The sequence below is a fragment of the Pollachius pollachius genome, assembly GCF_949987615.1.
Source record: "Pollachius pollachius genome assembly, chromosome: 16".
Lineage (NCBI taxonomy): Eukaryota > Metazoa > Chordata > Actinopteri > Gadiformes > Gadidae > Pollachius > Pollachius pollachius.
In genome coordinates, this window is record NC_136949.1 from 15,760,732 (window position 1) to 15,783,502 (window position 22,771).

At 48.9% G+C, this 22,771-nt stretch overlaps 3 protein-coding genes across 4 annotated transcripts in view; 2 read left to right on the forward strand and 1 right to left on the reverse strand.

Moving 5' to 3' along the window:
* The first annotated feature begins 290 nt into the window (after positions 1-290).
* Positions 291-2,029, forward strand: LOC307087710 (putative G-protein coupled receptor 132). The gene has a single exon (XM_079753343.1). The coding sequence runs from the start codon at positions 391-393 to the stop codon at positions 1,444-1,446; it is 1,056 nt and encodes a 351-aa protein (XP_079609469.1). The 5' UTR covers positions 291-390; the 3' UTR covers positions 1,447-2,029.
* A 361-nt stretch (positions 2,030-2,390) lies between these two features.
* LOC307087665 (putative G-protein coupled receptor 132) lies at positions 2,391-4,146 on the forward strand. The gene has a single exon (XM_079753292.1). The coding sequence runs from the start codon at positions 2,666-2,668 to the stop codon at positions 3,713-3,715; it is 1,050 nt and encodes a 349-aa protein (XP_079609418.1). The 5' UTR covers positions 2,391-2,665; the 3' UTR covers positions 3,716-4,146.
* A 9,185-nt stretch (positions 4,147-13,331) lies between these two features.
* Positions 13,332-22,771, reverse strand: part of cdc42bpb (CDC42 binding protein kinase beta (DMPK-like)) — a 35,700-nt gene continuing 26,260 nt past the window's right edge. For both annotated transcript variants that reach the window (XM_079753818.1, XM_079753817.1), the window contains 11 exons: positions 22,195-22,411; positions 21,453-21,515; positions 20,332-20,573; positions 19,463-19,817; positions 18,250-18,347; positions 18,074-18,158; positions 17,737-17,854; positions 17,273-17,390; positions 16,201-16,303; positions 15,826-15,890; positions 13,332-14,376 (listed from right to left, as the gene is read on the reverse strand). In XM_079753818.1, the coding sequence (XP_079609944.1) occupies positions 14,236-14,376; positions 15,826-15,890; positions 16,201-16,303; positions 17,273-17,390; positions 17,737-17,854; positions 18,074-18,158; positions 18,250-18,347; positions 19,463-19,817; positions 20,332-20,573; positions 21,453-21,515; positions 22,195-22,411 (1,605 nt within the window). In that variant the 3' untranslated portion in view covers positions 13,332-14,235. The remainder of the gene's footprint in view (positions 14,377-15,825; positions 15,891-16,200; positions 16,304-17,272; positions 17,391-17,736; positions 17,855-18,073; positions 18,159-18,249; positions 18,348-19,462; positions 19,818-20,331; positions 20,574-21,452; positions 21,516-22,194; positions 22,412-22,771) is intronic.

Genomic DNA, 22,771 nt, shown 5'->3' on the forward strand with positions numbered 1-22,771 from the left:
CAATTAAAATAGGCTTTAAAGCATCTTCAACTTGTAGCACTTTTAACTGCAAGTCTCTAGTCCCTTATTTAGAACAGATCGGTTGAGATCAGAAAAGACTGACTGTGAACATTTGGTTGATTTCCCCAGGAAGTGGGGAAATCTTTGAGCTTCTCTAATTGTTTTAACACCCTGTGCTATTTGGTTTCCTCATCGTTTCTCAGAAGAGCTAGTGTACTAATACCACGGTCGACGGTGTGGATCTCTGACTCAGACCAGTGTCTCTTAAACAACGGGGCTGGGGCAAAATATCGAGGCTTGGCAGCGCGCAGTAGGTCGGCTCCCCCGGACGCACTGAAAGGGTGTTGGATCTTCACCGCGGTCCTCGCCTCCTTGTGTGTCCATGCAGACATGACGGCGGGGGAGACCACCGCCGGGAACGCGACGGCCTGCGCTTCTCCGTACGACCAGGCCCGTGTCCCCATGGTAGTCCTCTACAGCGTCGTCTTCCTCGTGGGCTTCCCCGCCAACCTCCTCACCGTGTGGTTCACCTGGAGGCAGGTGCGGCGGAAGAACGTGCTGGGGGTCTACCTGTGCAGCCTGTCTGTGTGCGACCTGATCTACCTGTCGACGCTGCCCCTGTGGGCGCTCTACATCGACGGCTTGCACAAGTGGACCTGGGGCTCCCGCACCTGCAAGGTCACCGGCTTCGTCTTCTACACCAACATGTACATCAGCATCCTGCTGCTATGCTGCGTATCGTGCGACCGCTACGTGGCCGTGTGCTACGCCCTGGAGTCGCGCGGCCTGCGGCGCCAGCGCGTGGCCGCGGGCATCACGGCGGCCATCGTGGCGATGGTGATGGCGGCGCACGTGCCCGTCTTCGTGATGCGCGAGGGCGACACGGATACCAAGCAGGATATGAGGTGCTTCGAGCCGGATCACACCCCCAGCCGAGCGGTCACGGCCTTCAACTACATGCGCTTAATTGTGGGCTTCGTGGTGCCGCTGGCGGTGCTGACCGCCTCAAACTACGGCCTCCTGCGCGCGGTGCGCGCCAGCCACTCGCTGCAGCTCGGCCAGAAGAGGCGTGTGCGCTGGCTGGCGGTCGCCGTGGTGACGCTGTTCCTGGTGTGCTTCACGCCGTACCACCTGGTCCTGCTGGTGCGTGCCGCCTTCTCCCACTTCCCTCGGGACGGGGAGTGCACTTTCTCCATTTGGATCTACGCGCCGTACAACGTGTCTCTGGGCTTCTCCACTCTCAACAGCGCCTGCAACCCCCTCCTCTACGTGCTGTCCAGCGGGGACGCGCGCGAGGAGCTGGCGCTGGCGCTGCGGGGTCAGAGCGAGGTCACAATGGGGACAGGGGGGTGTAAAGGAGAGGTGACTACACGTCCGATACTATATAGTGGTTCGATGACTCAGAGCGAGGTCGGCTCAGGAACGAGGGGGGAGAACGTTCAGTAGGCCTATATGGGACGCGACTTCTCTGAAACATCCAAAGTATTCCTGGAGGCCTCCTAGAGCCGGACGCTACCGCCTACCGACGTGAGGGGCTTTTACAGGTACTATATGTTTGGCAGCTAGTGTGCAACCACATGTTGTAGTGAATCCCTAGGGAACGAACGCTAGCGGCTCTCTGTTGACCAGAATAATCTCCACTTGTAGGCTCTCTGTGTGTTGTCATGAGGAGACTGCGGGAGAGGAGAGAGAACCTTCTGGAGGAAGGAGTGAAATACTCATCGCTATTGAGAATACATGGTGCGTTGCCTTGTAATCAACAATTCCTCACTTAAAAAAATAATAAAACAAGCTTTTATTTGCATCAAAGCTTATGGTTAGCGTATTTTTTTTGCTCTCCCACCTCATCATTTAGGTTAAGAGGTCATTTTTGGCACAGTTCAACACACACCCGCTCCAATCATAATTCATGACAAACCCATAAAACAGTCAGCATCCTTCAAATATCTAGAGATGTGGATATTGAATTCTGAGATAATTATGTAATTAATTCAGAAAAATAATTGCATAACGCTTCCTTGCACCCCTACGCCCGTGCATAAAATGCATAATACTGTTGGTTGTATTCAGGGCTTCAACTTCCAACTTCACCAATTTTCTTGTGAAGCACTTTAACAAACGGGAACTACGAGGGCATCCACTGCCAAAAGCATACGCACGCACTCACTCACACACTCACTCACACACACATACAGACACACACACGCACACACGTGCAATGCTTTTTACCACACTCTGGGATTAGACGTCATTACAATGAAGGAAAGAAAGCTACCATTGAAAATAGGCTTTAAAGCATTTTGAACTTTAGCACTTTTAACTGCAAGTCGTTAGTACCTTATTGAGAACCGATCGGTTGAGATCATAAAATAATGACTCTTGAACATTGGGTTTGGTTTCCCCAGGAAGTGATGTCACATCGTTTAGCTTCTCTTATTGTTGCCTCCTGTGCTATTTGGTTTCCTCATCGTTTCTCTGAAGAGCTAGTGTGTTAATACCACGGTCAACGGTGTGGAACTCTGACTCAGACCAGTGTCTCTTAAACAACGGGGCTGGGACAAACAATCGAGGCTTGGCAGCGCGCAGTAGGTCGGCTCCCCCGGACGCACTGAAAGGGTGTTGGATCTTCACCGCGGTCCTCGCCTCCTTGTGTGTCCATGCAGACATGACGGTGGGGGAGACCACCGCCGGGAACGCGACGGCCTGCGCTTCTCCGTACGACCAGGCCCGTGTCCCCATGGTAGTCCTCTACAGCGTCGTCTTCCTCGTGGGCTTCCCCGCCAACCTCCTCACCGTGTGGTTCACCTTGAGGCAGGTGCGGCGGAAGAACGTGCTGGGGGTCTACCTGTGCAGCCTGTCTGTGTGCGACCTGATCTACCTGTCGACGCTGCCCCTGTGGGCGCTCTACATCGACGGCTGCCACAAGTGGACCTGGGGCTCCCGCACCTGCAAGGTCACCGGCTTCGTCTTCTACACCAACATGTACATCAGCATCCTGCTGCTATGCTGCGTATCGTGCGACCGCTACGTGGCCTTGCGCTACGCCCTGGAGTCGCGCGGCCTGCGGCGCCAGCGCGTGGCCGCGGGCATCACGGCGGCCATCGTGGCGATGGTGATGGCGGCGCACGTGCCCGTCTTCGTGATGCGCGAGGGCGACACGGATACCAAGCAGGATATGAGGTGCTTCGAGCCGGATCACACCCCCAGCCGAGCGGTCACGGCCTTCAACTACGCGCGCTTCTTCCTGGGCTTCATGGTGCCGCTGGCGGTGCTGACCGCCTCAAACTACGGCGTCCTGCGCGCGGTGCGCGCCAGCTACTCGCTGCAGCTCGGCCAGAAGAGGCGCGTGCACTGGCTGGCGATCGCCGTGGTGACGCTGTTCCTGGTGTGCTTCGCGCCGTACCACCTGGTCCTGCTGGTGCGCGCCGCCGTCTCCCATTTCCCTCCGAATTACACTTCCTCCATTGGGATCTACGCGCCGTACAACGTGTCTCTGGGCTTCTCCACTCTCAACAGCGCCTGCAACCCCCTCCTCTACGTGCTGTCCAGCGGGGACGCGCGCGAGGAGCTGGCGCTGGCGCTGCGGGGTCAGAGCGAGGTCACAATGGGGACAGGGGGGTGTAAAGGAGAGGTGACTACACGTCCGATACTATATAGTGGTTCGATGACTCAGAGCGAGGTCGGCTCAGGAACGAGGGGGGAGAACATTCAGTAGGCCTATATGCGACGCTACTTCTCTGAAACATCGAAAGTATTCCTGGAGGCCTCCTAGAGCCGGACGCCCCCCTCCCCCCGTGAAAAAGCCCATTGGGTAATTTAGCTTTACATACGATTTTGCTGTCAGTCTTTCTATTTTTTTAATGTGGTAGATGGGATTTCCTGTATTATGTCGTTATCCGCCTGTTAAGTAAACCTGCGTGGCCTCCTAGAGCCGGACGCTACCGGCTGCCGACGTGAGGGGCTTTTACAGGTGCTATATGTAGGGAACGAACACTAGCGGCTTTCTGTTGACCAGGATAATCTCCACTTGCAGCCTCTCAGTTTGTTGTCATGAGGAGACTGTGGGAGAGGAGAGATAACCTTCTGGAAGAAGCAGTGAAATACTCACCGCTATTGAGAATAGCCTACATGGTGCGTTGCCTTGTAATCAACAATTCCTCACTTTTTTGAATAAAATAAGCTTTGATTTGCAGAAGGTTAGTGTATTTTTTTGCTTTCCCACCTCATCATGTCTCATCCTGCTGCGGTATATAGTCTGCTGGACAAGAGGCCTTAAGTACACACACCGTTTAGCTAAAAAACGTTGTAAACCTAAATTTGTATGCATTTCTGGACGTGGAAATATTTTTACCATCAACACAAGTCATAAATCAGTCATCAACACGACTTAACACGAAACCATATGCCCGTTGGGAATGTCTTTATTAGGCTAACTGTGAAACAAATAGCCTATAATTATATCGTTTGGTATGAATTTGTTGATAAGGAAATAGGGCGATATGTTTCTGTGGCCTACGTACGCTTTTGCGGTCAATCTTTCTATTTTATAGGCTACCGTAAACTGTTCATGATCACATACAGATTGCGATTAAATACGGGTTTATGGTTCACTTCAACTAATCGGATATGAGAGAAGCTACAAAATAATTCCAAATAACAACTAAATATTTGTTGGATATCTGTCTGTATCAGTGGCGGCTGGTGATTATTTGTGGGTGGGACGTGGTCATGGACGGAGGGTCTTGAGGAACTCCCCCAGAAAATGTTGAATGTAGTAGATGTGACTACCTAAAAAATCATTCAGATTGATAGCCTATGTAGGTTAATAGAACCAACATACATGCATTACATGCAAAGGATTAAATATTAAAAAAAAAAAAAAGGGGGGGGGGGGGGGTGAGAAAGTAAACAATCATGGATATCCAGCGTGATAAACATTGATCTGGGGACCGGTCGAACTCCTCTCTCATCCTGGTGCTGAATGTTATACTATGCATCTGCATTTGTATATGTGTTTTCCAGCATACTTTTTACGTGCTTTTATCCGACAGTCGGGTGAAAATGAGTCGTGGCTCGACATGGAGCAAAGGAAGGAAATTGTATATCGGACGCAAATATCCAATAGACGTTCCGACAATTGTGCTGCTAAACTTAGTTACCGCTATCAAACAATAATAACAATAATGCGAGCGGGTACCTGTTACGTCCAAAGAGGCCTATTATTTTAAGAACTAGATCGGACCGTCGGCGCGGTGCGTTCGCTTTCACATCAAGCGAACAGCACCAGACCACCTCTCCGGCTGGGTCTCGGACCGACTGTTTGGTCCGCACCAGAGTTCGATGGTTTGTATTCACACCGGCCCAAAAGGTCCGCTTCAGCGAATTTTTTGATTTGGCAAACAAAACAAGGCAGGTAAGGTGAATACGCCTGGGCGCCTATTCACTCCTACCTTGCGTTTGCCTTTTTCTCTATTATTATTATATCTTTAGCTCTCTGGAGGTCATTCACTAGGTCCCCCCGTGTGGTTCTGTTTTATTTGTCACCGTTCTTGTGATCATTTTGACCCCACAGGGTGAGATCTTGCGTGGAGCCCCAGATCGAGGGAGATTATCAGTGGTCTTGTATGTATTCCATTTCCTAATAATTGCTCCCACAGTTGATTTCTTCACACCAAGCTGCTTACCTATTGCAGATTCAGACTTCCCAGCCTGGTGCAGGTCTACAATTGTGTTTCTGGTGTCCTTTGACAGCTCTTTGGTCTTGGCCATAGTGGAGTTTGGAGTGTGACTGTTTGAGGTTGTGGACAGGTGTCTTTTATACTGATAAGGAGTTCAAACAGGTGCCATTAATACAGGTAACGAGTGGAGGACAGAGGAGCCTCTTAAAGAAGTTACAGGTCTGTGACAGCCAGAAATCTTGCTGGTTTGTAGGTGACCAAATACTTATTTTCCACCATAATTTGCAAATAAATTCTTAAAAAATCAGACAATGTGATGTTCTGGATTTTTTTTTTTCATTTTGTCTCTCATAGCTGAGGTTTACCTATGATGAAAATTACAGGCCTCTCTCGTCTTTTTAAGTGGGAGAACTTGCACAATTGGTGGCTGACTAAATACTTTTTTGCCCCACTGTATGTAAGGAATAATGTATAGAACGACGGTCATTATCGGGAAAATAAGCCCCGACAGGGCGAACAGGACACCTACGCGGAGGTGTCTTGCTTCGCCCTGAAGGGGCTTATTTTCAATAATGAGCGGCGACGTTCTATACATTATCCCGCTTATTACACGGCTACATGCCAAAACGAAAAAATGACTTCACATGGAGTGTCTTTTTACAATTTATTCGTCACCAGCATTCGTAGTGTTGATCGGCAGTGAAATAGTCCGCCAAAGACGTTGACGTCGCATAGCAACGGAAGACGCTGGGGTTGACAAGTTACCGGACTACTACCCATGTAAGTGAACGGAGCGTTCCACGGCATTGAGAAGACCCTTGTAATAAAGGCCTATGATATTTCTGTTAATGGCATAGATTTCTCCTCAGATTAGGCCAATAAAGCAATGATAAAAAAAAAAAAACACAAACGTGGCCCGACCCGGCTCAAGGATAGTGCTGGGAAATATCGGCAGGCCGGGTCTGGTCAATCAAAACCCTCATGAATTGGCTAAACAAATGACCACTGTATCATATTTAAACACAATTCAAATTGTGCAGATAATTATTTCCATTGGTCATTCTGACCGGAGACATTTAGAATTTTCGGTCCTCCTCATTTTTTGCCGGTCAATAACCGGTAATTACCGGACAACGGAAACTGTTGTGGTCTTACTGAAGCAGCCTAGCCTTGGAGTGATGTTTCTGTCTGTCAGCATCCGCCGGGTTGGACGATGTGCTTTGTGTATGTGTTCAATGTACATCTGTCTGCTCGTATTTGCGGTAGATTGATGGTTAGATAATGTCACACCACGATCAGTTATACTTGCAGGCACTCATTTGCAAGTGCACTGATTTGCGTGTCCGATAGGCTAAGTTAGTGTTGGGGCAAAATAACCTGCTGAGCACATCACATGTACATTATAAATATAGCTAACTCCTACCCTAGCTTAATGAGCACATCACATGGCAGTCACCTTATAATATAGTCAACTTTTAACACATAACACATACATGAGAATATAGTCAGGTCAGGGCCGGAGCCAGGGCCCCATTTCTCCTCCCGGCAGATGGTAGACACTCAGACAATGCACCAGTCATCCTCAAGGACGGGAGGACCACAACGGGTGATGCTCTGAAGCTCTCCCCCGTAAGGAGGAACACAAGAAGATATACATGCATACACTAGTGCCTGGGAACCAAGGTCAAGTAAAAACACACAGAACCACACACATCTCAAACGCACACACCTCATCACGAGGAGATACAGCATAAGACTGTATCACTCTGAGACTCTTCACCTTCTTCCGAAGCAGACCTTCCACGGAGGCGAAGCTCCGGACGAACCATCAGCGCTGATTAGGGACTTAGACATATTCGATTTCTCACGCTTATGACTCTGTATAACCGTTGCCACTTTACTTAATAAATCCAAGGTCCTCGTGCCGATAGACTTTATTACCTCTCCGTCTCATTTCATCTGGTCCAGTAACTAGACAGACCGTTTTTCCCAACAAATTGGTGACCCCGACGTGATTTTTTCTGAATTGGACCGCAACTGGGAAACGAGAGACGGAGAGCGGCACGGCCTCGGGATCCCGGAGAACCGGACCGATTCCTGCAGTCTCACCTCGCGATCGCCCAACAAAAGGTAGGCAGAACCTGTTGATAAAATCCAAACTCTGCATAGTTATATAGGAACCACATTAGGAGATGAGACTGTGAGAACGGTTCGCTACGGGATATCTCGTGGGGACTAATAGGACTGCACCCCAGCATTTCCCCGTAAAACCCGATTGACCCCGAATGCGTGACACATCGAATATCGGCTCGTTGCATGGTGAAAGAATACCCTCGAGACCATAGGGCCTATAAGAATCGGTCAGTGATACAAGACTACCGATGGCCAGAATATATATGCCTGAGCCATTGAGTGGACTCAGAGGGATGCCTGGGCCGGGTTCGGAACCCAGATGGAATATATGCCTGAGCCATTGAGTGGACTCAGAGGGATGCCTGGGCCGGGTTCGGAACCCAGATGGAATATATGCCTGAGCCATTGAGTGGACTCAGAGGGATGCCTGGGCCGGGTTCGGAACCCAGATGGAATATATGCCTGAGCCATTGAGTGGACTCAGAGGGATGCCTGGGCCGGGTTCGGAACCCAGATGGAATAATCTGTGTATTAAATAATTCTATGTGGTGAGAAGTTTAGAGTCCTTTATCAGGGTTAAAGTCCCTTTGCAAAGGAAACAGCGTGTGTATGCGCGAGTGAACGAGAGGCAGTGTGTGTATGCGCGAGAATAAGAGAGAGAGAGACGGAGTGGCTGTGTGTGTGTGTGTGTGTGTGTGTAAGAGGCCCAGAGAGAGAGAAAGAAAGAGAGCGAGCGTATTTTTGGGCCGGCTAAAATATGGAAATATGTGTGCAACGCTTGCTTGCTTTGCTATGCTTAACGCTATTCTGCTGTGTCTGATGATTGTGGGTGCGGGACACAGAATGAGAAGTCTGTCGATATGTTTCTGGGTGCGTCTGCGAGAAAGAGGGAATCTGTGAGTGAATCAGTGGGTGTGTATGCGTGATAATCTGTGAGTGAATCAGTGGGTGTGTATGCGTGATCCGCTCTATCTTTGTCCGTTAAAACGGGTAAATGTAGGAATAGATAGATTGATAATAATGAATAAATGTCTCTCTGACGTATTGCGTTGCTCTATGGCGTAACCAGCGGAAATAGATAAATTGACAATGATAAATAACCTTTTTTACTGTGTCGCTTCAATTTACTGTTTGAACCGTTAAAACTAGACCTAGACAAGTTGACAAGGATAAATGATATCTCTTTTACTGTGTTTCTTTGAATTACTGCCGGACCTGTCGCATAGATAAACCACAATACTAAACAACATCTCTTTGCCGCGTTGGTTGACGGTTTAGTCTGATTGACGCAGATTAATCAATAAAGATAGATAACGATTATTGGCTATAAAGAATATCTGGATGTATTGAATAACGTCTATAGGCCCTGTTGTTGTTTTTTGCTTCCCTCCCCCCTGTTTTTTCCTCCTTTTTCTCGTTCTCCTCCTCCAAGAGTGACAAAAGTTACCCCCTAGTCTCTCATCCGCTCTTGTGTGTTAGACAGGCCACACAGAGTTATAGCATCAGGGCCGCCATTTTTTGAGTTCTCTCGCTCAGTCCGAAGCCACACCTCCCCCTCCGCCAAAAGTTTAGCCACTCCAACCTTACCCTTCCCCAACTAGACTGCCCCCTACTGGACTACTCCAACCTTACCCTTCCCCAGCCATAGCGCCCCCTACCACTCCAACCTTGCCCTTCCCCAACTAGACTGCCCCCTATTGGACCACTCCAACCTTACCCTTCCCCAGCCATAGCGCCCCCTACCACTCCAACCTTGCCCTTCCCCAACTAGACTGCCCCCTATTGGACCACTCCAACCTTACCCTTCCCCAACCACAGCGCCCCCCACTGGACAACTCCAACCTTGCCCTTCCCCAACTAGACTGCCCCCTGCTGGACCACTACAACTTTACCCTTCCCCAACCACCGTGCCCCCCACTGGACGACTCCAACCTTGCCCTTCCCCAACTAGACTGCCCCCTGCTGGACCACTCCAACTTTACCCTTCCCCAACCACCGTGCCCCCCACTGGACAACTCCAACCTTACCCTTCCCAAGCCACAGCGCCCCCCACCGGACCACTCCAACCTTGCCCTTCCCCAACTAGACTGCCCCCTGCTGGACCACTCCAACTTTACCCTTCCCCAACCACCGTGCCCCCCACTGGACAACTCCAACCTTACCCTTCCCAAGCCACAGCGCCCCCCACCGGACCACTCCAACCTTGCCCTTCCCCAACTAGACTGCCCCCTGCTGGACCACTACAACCTTACCCTTCCCCAACCACCGTGCCCCCCACTGGACAACTCCAACCTTACCCTTCCCCAACTACCGCGCCCCCTACTGGACCACTCCAACCTTACCCTTCCCCAACTACAGCGCCCCCTACCGGACCACTCCAACCTTACCCTTCCCCAACCACCGTGCCCCCCACTGGACAACTCCAACTCTACCCTTCCCCAACTACCGCGCCCCCTACTGGACCACTCCAACCTTACCCTTCCCAAGCCACAGCGCCCCCCACTGGACAACTCCAACTCTACCCTTCCCAAACTACAGCGCCCCCCACTGGACAACATCAATACCAATCCAACCCCGACTCTCGATCACCCCCTGCTAGAAGAATTATCCCGGTGAATAATAAAGATAAAAAGACAAACCTCCCCGCACCCGGCCTCCAGTGCAAAGGCGTCCACGACCCCGACCACCCCCACACCAGACACTCGGGAATACTCCCGGAGTATCCCTCGGCCCAGAGGGCTGAACTCACAGCCATAGTCGTAGCCCTCGAAGCCGCGAAGGGCCTACGCCTCGACCTTTACACCGACAGCAACTACGTGTACGAGCTCTGCCACCTGAACGCTAGCCAAGCAGAAAGGCGGGGTATGCTGACCTCTACAGGGGCGCACCTGAAGCACAGGGACCTCGTCGTCCGCCTACTCCTCGCCATCCAGCTACCAGAGTCTGTGGCCATCCTCAAGTGCCAGGGCCACACAAAAGGAGACTCCCTGATCACCCGCGGTAACAACGCCGCCGATGCCGCCGCCAAGAAGGCGGGGGGCTACGCACCGCCACTGGTCCTTTCCCTGATGGACCCCCTGGACGGGGAGCCATACCCGAGGAGCATGAGCGACTTCCTGATATACCTTGGCGAAATGCAAGAACACGCCGGTCCTTATGAGAAGAGCTGCTGGATCGCACGAGGATGCACTCAGGACGAGCTCCCCTACACACTCCCAACCTACGCCTCCGAAGAGACACTCCCAGCCCCCGCCGACGACTGTGTCCCCGCCGAGCCGGACATCTACCCGTGAGTGCGAGTGGCCTCTCCAGATGCACGGCCCCGGCGTCCTGTTTCCATCACCGTCGGCTGACACCCCACCGCAACACCCCTTCCCTCTTCTTCCCCCCCCCCCGCCTGTGACGTGCTAGTAACCTCTCCAGGTGGGCTGCCCCATTCCCGTCCCCGCCAACGGCATCACCCCCCTCCCACCTGAAGCACCCACGACGCCCGGACCAGGGATCTGCGTTCCGGTACCAGGGGCTGCGGCCCGCTCCCTTACGGCTTGAGGGCACCCCTGGCTGTATTCGCTTCTGTACGCTTCACTGTTTTTAGCCGCTCCCATATCTATGCCCGCGTCTACGCAACCGACGCCGGGAACGTAAATGTTGTTGTTTATATCGCTGTCCCACTAGATGGAGCTCGGGGATTCACACGGGCGAGATTCCAGGGGCCTTGATTGCCCGTTTATCAGACGAGGTCCTGAGCGCAGTTGAATAAAAGGGTCTAATGCTCAGGTGGCGCGTTGCGACCACCTGCCCATGATGACGCTCAGGACTATTCCATGGTTTCAGTTGTTCCCGTGCCCCGGGCCTACCCTGGATGCCCCATGCGTGTGATTGCTTGTTGTAACACGACCAGTCAACTCCTCCTCACATCCTTAGTGTGTGGTCCTCTGGGGATGGGTTGAGGGGGATTGCCATTCGCTATCTGCCTCATATCTTCGCTATTATTTAGGGACACGTTTCGTGGTTACATTTCTTTCCTGTGATCGTTAGTGTATTTGTGTGATTGTTGCATTTATATTGTTATTGTTTAATAATGTTATGATGGTAGTCCCGCGCTGGAGTCCTATCCCTCGTACCCCTAATGAGTAAAAGTCGTCTTGCGACGACTTGAGGGGGATATGTTGGGGCAAAATAACCTGCTGAGCACATCACATGTACATTATAAATATAGCTAACTCCTACCCTAGCTTAATGAGCACATCACATGGCAGTCACCTTATAATATAGTCAACTTTTAACACATAACACATACATGAGAATATAGTCAGGTCAGGGCCGGAGCCAGGGCCCCATTTCTCCTCCCGGCAGATGGTAGACACTCAGACAATGCACCAGTCATCCTCAAGGACGGGAGGACCACAACGGGTGATGCTCTGAAGCTCTCCCCCGTAAGGAGGAACACAAGAAGATATACATGCATACACTAGTGCCTGGGAACCAAGGTCAAGTAAAAACACACAGAACCACACACATCTCAAACGCACACACCTCATCACGAGGAGATACAGCATAAGACTGTATCACTCTGAGACTCTTCACCTTCTTCCGAAGCAGACCTTCCACGGAGGCGAAGCTCCGGACGAACCATCAGCGCTGATTAGGGACTTAGACATATTCGATTTCTCACGCTTATGACTCTGTATAACCGTTGCCACTTTACTTAATAAATCCAAGGTCCTCGTGCCGATAGACTTTATTACCTCTCCGTCTCATTTCATCTGGTCCAGTAACTAGACAGACCGTTTTTCCCAACATTAGCCCATAGCTAGCATTATGCCTTCTATTTCTAGATCTTCTGACTAAGTTTACCGGTACTTACGACATAATCGCTGTGACTAGATATAAAGAAAACGTTGACTTTCACTCGATGCTATTCATTGACAGTAAAAATAAATAAAAGTGTCGTTATTGTATGCACTGCTGTTCATTGACTAGCTCCAGCGCTCGTTGCTGCGTTGCTCAATGATAGCAACTCTCCACTCATTCTCCTATGACCATGCATTTAATTGGCTTTGACCGCCATCAGTTCTCGGCAATTCCTCATTCGCCCTCTCACGTCTGACAGGTTCAAAATTATGCTGCTGTGGGCCATCATACATGTTTTTTGTGGTTCTTGCCACCTCACGCCATAGTTTTAGTACTAGGCTGAGGCTACCTTCCAACACGTCTCGTGACGTGACGTGACATGACGTCATCGCCGAATGGCGTTTGAAAACACCCGTTCCTGCCAAAAACTGGACTTTAACACTATTTGAGACATTTTATAAATGATACACATTTTGAGTGCTTCATGTACCCATTAATCAAAACTTCCGGTTAACCTGCACGTAGGCCTTTAACATAAACTCCGGCTTGTAACCGGGCGCCCCCTTGTGGTTAAATCACAAAGACTTGAAATACATTTAAAGTTCAAATAACGAGTTTAAATTCGGTGAGAGTTGGGCTACATAAAAAAGGCCTTAATAAACGGAACACATTCTTTACTTTAGTTTATTGGTTGTAATTCTTACTTCTATAACTGTTAAAGACGTTTACTTGAGGTCCAACAAAGTAATATTAATGCAACGTATTCATTTCAGAGGACGTAACCAATCAAAACAAGGGACATTAGGCCCCGCCCACTCACAACAGTCAAACTCGTTTAATAAAGTTAAACTTGAACATAAAACCCAGCTTTGCTTTATTTATGTAGTCATGGACAGAAGCACAGATATTTTATTTTCCGGTCATACTTGATGTGTTGCTTATTCAATAATTACAAAGATTTAAACTGATTTTGTAGTGTTTCAGACAAGTCTATTCAGGCTGGGGGAGGGGCTACAACAGTGTGCAAATACAAGAGTAGAATACAGTGGGAGGAGCGCCCCCTTCTGGTACAGAACGATAACGACTTGAACCACCTCATCCACACAATTTTTTTTCAAAGTTAAAGCGCAGACTCTTATTGTGGAATACAGAGTTTATAAAAGCAGCTCTAGTTAGGAAAAGCTAGCAGCGGGGTTAGCGCCTAGCGGCTCCTGGCGTATGGGGTTTCCATGGCTGGCTGCGCCGCAGGGGAACGCGGCTGTAGTGTTGATCAGAAAGCTTCACCTGGCAGAGGTTAGGTACACCACCGTTCCTATGGAAACGGAGCCTTAAAAACAGCTAAATTAAAAAACTAGTAAACCCCACCCCCTTTCTGCAGGAGACTCCTCTCTGTAGATCTGGAAGAGGCATGGTCAGTGATGAGGAAAGGGGTGTGGTCACCAAAGAAGAGAGGGGCGTGGTCAGTGATGCAGGAAGGGGCAAATACGGGGCATGGCAGGTGAAGGAATACGGGCAGTGGTCGGGGTTGAGGGGCATGGTTTTGGCCGTAAGTTTAGGGAGGGGGATGCGGTCAGGCGTCGAGGGCGGGGTCGAGGGCGGACTCAAGGCCATCCAGGGTCAGCTGACTGCGGTGGGAGGAGTTAGGGCTGGAGGGGCTGCTGGGGTTGGAGCTGTTAGACGGAGTGGAGTGTTTGGTGGAGTCGGAGTCCGGCTGGGCGAGAGACAGGAGAGAGAGAGTGAGAGAGATTGAGTTAAGGTTAAAGAATATCGGACAAATGTTTGGATTAGATTAATTTCAGTCACATTTCATGTGTAGAGGAATTTAGATGTTAAAGTACATGTTAATCCATATGCACGCATGCCTACACACACACACACACACACACACACACATACACACACACACACACACACACATATATAAACACACATATATATTAGTGCTAACAGTTTAACGTGTTATTAACGGCGTTAACGCAAATCAATTTTAACGGCGTTAATTTTTTTATAGCGCTCTTTTGTCTTGGCAAATGTTGTAGTTTTTTCACCTGCTGTCTAGCAACAACTAGTCACGTCAGAAAAACTACAACACTAACCGGATCTAGCTACACCGGAAACAAAACAAGCACGCCGCACAAACTTGTTGGAGCAAGCAAGGATACGGAGCGGGTGAAAAACTCCTTAAAAGTGTGTGTTTGTGTTTGTGTGTCACTCTGTTCGAGCCTGCACGAGAGTTCAATGTTGTCATTAGCTGTTACGTCTTTCTGACCAATCGCAGTTCAAGGCCCACCTGGGCTGTACCACTTCGGGAGGGGCCGCTCAGTTACTCCTCTCTAGACAAAATCGACTTGGTTGCAACGTTGACAGTTTGTTGTGTCTGTTGAGTGAGAGGTTGCGGGGGCACAGCTCAGGTTGCCAGACGGTGCTGCAAGGAACTTTTATGAACACAATATTGGTATCCCGCAGTTATCAGCTTGACAGCCCCGAAACGTTAACGGTCCACCGGGAATTCTCCCGACTCTCCAGTTTACCACTCCGCCACCGCGCGTGTGTGCGTGTGCGTGTGTGTGTGGGCGTTATTCGATAGCCTGGTAATGTGTATAGGCCTACGTACGGTAGGAATATTCATACTGGTTTAAATAATAAGTGTTAGTATTCCCCATCTTTGCTGAGCAAGTGTTTTGTTCCAAAGTTCAGTGATTGAAACAAATAAAAGCCAGGGCTATTGAAGTTTTACGGTAGGCCTACCCCTGTCATGCACCTACCCGATGTCAAGTGGACCGGGTTGAATTTACTGCGGGTCTCTCTTCTTATATCCATCTTACCAAATATATTTTATTACTGTCCTTCTCGACACTCTCTGATCTCACTAAAAGGCTAGCAGCACGAAATCAAGGGATATTTAGAATATAAAAAAATGTGATTAATCGCGAGTTAACTGACATTATATGATTAATCGCGATTAATTATATATCGCTTGACAGCACATATATATATTTATTTATATATATACATACACACACACACACACACACACACACACACACACACACACACACACACACACACACACACACACACACACACACACACACACACACACATTCCAATCTGAATGAATGTAGGGCCAGAGGTTTATAATATAGATCCAGGTGTTTACCTCTCGGTCAAGGTCTTGGTCTGGCTCTCCAAGGCTTCTGGACCCAGAGCCTCCAAACTCTGCCCCTGAGAGCACAGTAACAAACAACGTATTCACGAATAGTTTCTCACCTGAACCCACCCCAGTTATTCAGATGAATCCCATCCCACGCGCTGCCCTCGTCCCACTGTAGTTAGTGTCTCATCTCTGAGGATCGGTTCATGCAGTTCAAGCATTGAATGATATTCAACGGGTCAACTGCACGATTGGTCTTTGCGTTTCAGGTTGACCAATCACTACCAATGTCTGTGTACATAAACCAGCCCTCAAGGCGATCAGGGAGAGATCTGCCGTTGATGTGTTGAAGAGTAAGAGTAGCTGTTTGTGTGCGTTTACCTGAAGCGGTGCGGCTGATGTGTGATTTGCTCCTCTGTTGCCGGGAGATACTGGAGAGGGGGCGAGGCTTCTCCTTAACAACCTCATCCTGAGAGGGAATGCCCTACACACACACACACACACACACACACACAGTCACACACACATAGTCACACACAAATTTATGAAGGGCTATTGAGATTTTTTGCATTGTAACTATGGAAACAAGAGCATCTTATTGTTGCTAAGATGGTGGACGCCAGTTACAGTGTGACACGGACAGGAAGGGTTGGAGTCAAGAAAGGTATTGGAGGAGGAGACAGGAAGGGGCAGGGTCGAGACAGGTATTGGAGGAGGAAATAGGAAGGGGCAGGGTCGAGACAGGTATTGGAGGAGGAAATAGGAAGGGGCAGGGTCGAGACAGGTAGTGACTGGCTCGACTTAGATAGGGCAAGTTCAGAGACAGGAGGGGAAGGGATAAGCTCGAGACAGGAAGTGGTAGGGAGGAGACAGGAAAGGGTAGGGAGGGGACAGGAAGTGGTAGGGAGGAGACAGGAAGGGGTTGGGAGGAGACAGGAAGAAACATGCTTAAAGACAGGAAAGGGGGTGTGGCCTACCCATCCTAGAGAAGAGGAGGAGGAGGAGAGAGAGGAGGAGCAGAAGTCTGGGTTGAGGAGGGCACTGGACGGAGAGCTCAGGTGGTAAACGTGCTCAAAGTTGGTGGGTGGGGAGATGAGGGTGTGGCGAGAGGGGGAGGGGGAGGGGCTGATGACATCACTGCTCTGATGTCACAGGACACAGGTGAGGAGGGGGAGAGAGGAAAAACAGAAGGTGAAGAGTTCTGTCAGCGTTTGTTTTGATCGGACCCCAAAAAAAAAAAAAGGGAAAACCCAGAATAAATACCCTGGTGACTTATTATCACAACAGAAGGAGGAGTAGGTAGGAGAAGTAACTAGGGGGAGAGGATGTAAAGAGTAACCAGATGGAGGGAAGATAGAGGAGGAGTTAAAAGGGGGAGAGAAGGAGGGGGGTAAGGGGTTACCATCGGGAGTGGAGGAGTTACTAGTGGAAAGGAGGAGGGGTAAGGAGTTACCAGGGGGAGGTCCATGAGGACCTGCATTCCGTCTCCTGGCCCCATGTGGGCCACGTGGTTGAAGTTCGTGGGGTTTGAGATCATCCTGGACCGCAGCTCTGGGTCCCGCAGCATCTCCCTGGAACAGAGGACGGCACCGTGTTGATGACAGGCAGGTTGGGCTAGTGCTTCTTAAGGGCTCTTTATGGTTCCACGTTCACGCAACGCAAGGGGGTTATGGAACCCTTACGTCCTTGCGGACCCTCCTTGCGTCCAGCGCAAGGGCCGGACGTGCGCCTCCCAAAGATTGTAACCATCCGTCGAGGCGACGCAGCAGCAAGGGCTGGGATTGGTCCACTAGGTAAAACCCACCGCAGAACCAATACAGGTTCACGACTACGTCGAAGCGTCTGCGTGGTCATTGCGTTGCGGGAACGTGGGACCATAAAAAGGCCTTTAGACCACGGGCCGTCCAGCCTCATTACCTCCTCTGCTGAAGTCGCTCCTCCTCTGGGACCTTGAAGAGGAACTTGCGTTTGCTGCGGGTTCGAACCATCAGCTTCTTACTGTTGTCCGACGTCTCTGGGATGGCCAGCTCTCCTTCTGCAGGAGTGGGACATTCATTCACATGTCAATAATAATTGTTTTTTACATTCAATGGCCAGTTATGCTTTCTTTTCTTCCTTTTTATGGCTTGCTTCTCAAGTGATGTCTAGCTGAGGCGGTCTAGTTAAGACGGTCTACTTAAGGCGGTCTAGTTAAGGCGGTCTGGTTAAGGTGGTCTGGTTAAGGTGGCCTGGTTAAGGCGGTATTGACAGATACCTGAGCTACTGTTGTTAAAGTAGATGAGACGTGGCTGTTCAGAACCCAGCAGGTTCAATGTCCCCTCGATGTTCAGTGGCCGGATCTAGAGGGAGAGCGAGAGAGAGACTTGGCTAATGAACAACACGCATAATTTGACATGCACGTCCATGTTCAGCCTCATGGGTGGGCTGTACCTTTCTGAGGGAGATGGTCTGCACCCATTCAGCAGTGTGGATATCGAACACGTCCACGCCGTACTCACTGTACACACTCAGGTAGAGCGAGTTAGAGCCTGCAGAGAGAGGGAGAGACAGGATTAATACATAATAGCAGTAGTACGTAATAGTAGTAGTAGTAGTATATAGAAGTAGTAGTAGGATATTTGTATTTATTTGTATATTTGTCAGGGACAATGCAAAACACATTGTAGCAGGTTACAATACGTGAAACAGATATGTTGCATATTGGATTTCTAGCCAAGGCTACTTTGCGACCCCTGTCACTATATACATGCATTGTAAATGCATGTATATAGGAGCGCGTGTGTGCGTGTGTATGTATGTATATATATATATAGTAGTATATAGTACTAGTATATAATTGTAGTAGTAGTATAAAGCCGTACTGCAAGCCAAGGGACTGGCGGGCAACATAATAGTAGAAGTAATTCTATTACTATATAGCAGTAGTAGTATATAGATAATAGTGGTAATAGTAGTAGTATATAGCAGTAGTATTATATAGCAGTAGTATAAAGCAGTAGTATTATATAGCAGTAGTATATAGCAGCAGTAGGATATAGCAGCAGTAGTATATAGTATATAGCAGTAGTATTATACAGCAGTAGTATATAGTATATAGCAGTAGTATATAGCAGCAGTAGTATATAGTATATAGCAGTAGTATTATATAGCAGTAGTATATAGTATATAGCAGTAGTATATAGCAGCAGTAGTATATAGTATATAGCAGTAGTATTATATAGCAGTAGTATATAGTATATAGCAGTAGTATATAGCAGCAGTAGTATATAGTATATAGCAGTAGTATTATATAGCAGTAGTATATAGTATATAGCAGTAGTATATAGCAGCAGTAGTATATAGTATATAGCAGTAGTATTATATAGCAGTAGTATATAGTATATAGCAGTAGTATATAGCAGCAGTAGTATATAGTATATAGCAGTAGTATTATATAGCAGTAGTATATAGTATATATCAGTAGTATATAGCAGCAGTAGTATATAGTATATAGCAGTAGTATTATATAGCAGTAGTATATAGTATATATCAGTAGTATATAGCAGCAGTAGTATATAGTATATAGCAGTAGTATATAGCAGCAGTAGTATATAGTATATAGCAGCAGTATATAGCAGCAGTAGTATATAGTATATAGCCTTACTACAGGCCAGCGGAGTGGCGGGCCACATGAGCTCCAGGCTGCGGGAGCGCCGTCCCTGGGGGTCCACGTAGATGCCCAGCTGGCTGAAGCACAGCAGCAGCTCGCTGGAGCCCACCATCAGGGCGTGCAGCGCGTCCAGCGCCTGGTGGGCCAGGAAGGCCAGCGAGGGGTCCGAGGGGCTGACCAGGCTGACCGGGGACGACTCCCCCTGCAGGGCCAGCAGGGCGAAGCCCGAGGGGTAGCCCATGCACAGCCGCTCCCGCACAATGCCCAGCCACTGGGCCAGGCCCGGCGCCTGCACCTCCCACAGCTTGCGGAAGTGGGGCTTGGCACGCGTGACCTCATAGCAAATCACCTGGGACGGAACACACAGCACTCTGTTGGACACCCTGCTGCTTGGGGCAGGTCAGCCTGGGACATTGGGGAAGCGCACCGGAGCCCCTGGGGGTCTAACAGCCTGACCAATGGCTGTGGTGCCCTGAGCACACCGTCTGCGGTCGTAAAAGGTGGGTATGGTGCACACGACGTATTTGGCCTAACTACTAGAGCCTATTGAATCCCCACATAACCTGCTGCATAAAAGTGGTGAACAGAAAAACCGTCGGTACGAAAGTGGCATCAACCACGCAAGGTGTCATCTAAAGGAGCCACCAAGCACACAACCTTCAGGTTGTGTGCGTCAAACAGTAGGATATCACACACATTCTTCTGTTACAACGTATCAAACACAAAGCCTGTCTCAAGGAGGTATCCAGCCCACAAACTGCTGTCTAAAGGGGCTATGAAACACACAACCTTCTGTGAAGGCATCGACCACATACCCGGCCAACATAAAGGGTTTTTTCAGGGGGGGGGGGGGGGAGGCTGACCTGGCGTTTGACGGCGGCCAGAAGGCAGGCCGGCCCACCCGGCCGCAGCAGGCCCGTGCAGAGGGCCTGGCAGCCCTTGGTCTCGGCCAGCTTGATGTCGAAGGAGCCCTCCACGCCGTCCAGCACGGCCCAGGGTTGAAGGTGCACCTGGCGGGTCCGCCCGCACAGCAGGGCCACCATCTTCTCCCTGGGGATCAGGTCGATCTGGTACACCTTCTTGGAGTCCGAGGCGCGCACGATCACTGGAGGCGCACGGTGGAGGGTCAGACAATCCTATACATCTATATGGTGTAGTATCAACCAATCACATCGGCCCGTTAAAATGTCAACCAATCATGTACATCTATATGGTATAGTATCAACCAATCACATCGGCCCGTTAAAATGTCAACCAATCATATACATCTATATGGTATAGTATCAACCAATCACATCGGCCCGTTAAAATGTCAACCAATCATATACATCTATATGGTATAGTATCAACCAATCATATCAGCCCGTTAAAATGTCAACCAATCATAAACATCTATATGGTATAGTATCAACCAATCATATCGGCCCGTTAAAATGTCAACCAATCATATACATCTATATGGTATAGTATCAACCAATCATATCGGCCCGTTAAAATGTCAACCAATCATATACATCTATATGGTATAGTATCAACCAATCATATCGGCCCGTTAAAATGTCAACCAATCATATACATCTATATGGTATAGTATCAACCAATCATATCGGCCCGTTAAAATGTCAACCAATCATATACATCTATATGGTATAGTATCAACCAATCATATCGGTCAGTTAAAATATCAACCAATCATAAACATCTGTTTGGTATAGTATCAACCAATCATATCGGTCCATTCTAAATATCAGCCAATCATATAAAACCATTATAAATATCAACCAATGATATCATTCCATTATAAATATCAACCAATCATACAGATCCTTTATAAATATCAGCCAATCATATTGATCCAATATAAATATCAGCCAATTAAGCTAATAATGGTTTAATTAAAGGGTGTAGTGTACTGATTTTCTTCAAACTTTTTGAAAGGACATTCACGGTGAGTATCTTCAGTCTGTCTGTGTATTGGTCTCACCATCTCTGGTGATCTCCACCACATACAGCCCATCCTCCGTTCCCAAGGCGATACGCTCCCGGTCTGTAAAAGAGAGCGAGAGAGACAAAGATGAGAGAGGGACAAAGAGACACAGTGAGAGAGCAGAAGGCAAGAAATCAATTCATAGATGTAATAATGAATACTGTTCATCCAAGCTAAGGAATCGGTTGCGTTTTCAATGTCTTTCAATTTAGCTCTGTTCTTTTCTAATGTTATGGCTGGATTTAGTGTGCCTGTCAAACATCCTCCTTCAGTAACCTAGTTACCATAGTGGAGTGTAAAATTGGAATTGTATATTTTATCAAATAAATGTAGCTACAAATCTGGCAAATCATAGTAGACTTGAATCTGAGTCATATGTCAGCAGACAGTGTGGTCTATATTAAGCAAAAGCCTTTACCTTAAGTTAGGCCTCTATATTAACATGATATATTAAGGGTTAGGGCTATATTAAGGGTTACCTATGATGGCTGCTGACAGCGTGGTCTGTATTAAGTTAAGGGCTCTACATTAAGTTAAGGGTAACCTATGATGGCGGCTGACAGCGTGGTCTGTATTAAGTTAAGGGCTCTACATTAAGTTAAGGGTTACCTATGATGGCGGCTGACAGCGTGGTCTGTATTAAGTTAAGGGCTCTACATTAAGTTAAGGGTTACCTATGATGGCGGCTGACAGCGTGGTCTGTATTAAGTTAAGGGCTCTACATTAAGTTAAGGGTTACCTATGATGGCGGCTGACAGCGTGGTCTTGATGGCGGGCAGCGAGGAGTCGTAGGCCTCCTGCAGGAAGTGGACCTGGCGGTTCTTCAGACGGTTCTTGGACAGGATGTTCTGCAGACTCTCCAGAACCCCCACCCACCTCTTCTTCTCCATCTCGCTGTCGGCCAGCACCAGCAGGGACCCCGACCGGCCTGCCCCACTCTGCTGGGACCAGCACACCTGGAGACACAGGGAGATACTACTATTACAATGATGCTACAACCAGCACACCTGGAGACACAGGGAGATACTACTATTACAATGATGCTACAACCAGCACACCTGGAGACACAGGGAGATACTACTATTACAATGATGCTACAACCAGCACACCTGGAGACACAGGGAGATACTACTATTACAATGATGCTACAACCAGCACACCTGGAGACACAGGGAGATACTACTATTACAATGATGCTACAACCAGCACACCTGGAGACACAGGGAGATACTACTATTACAATGATGCTACAACCAGCACACCTGGAGACACAGGGAGATACTACTATTACAATGATGCTACAACCAGCACACCTG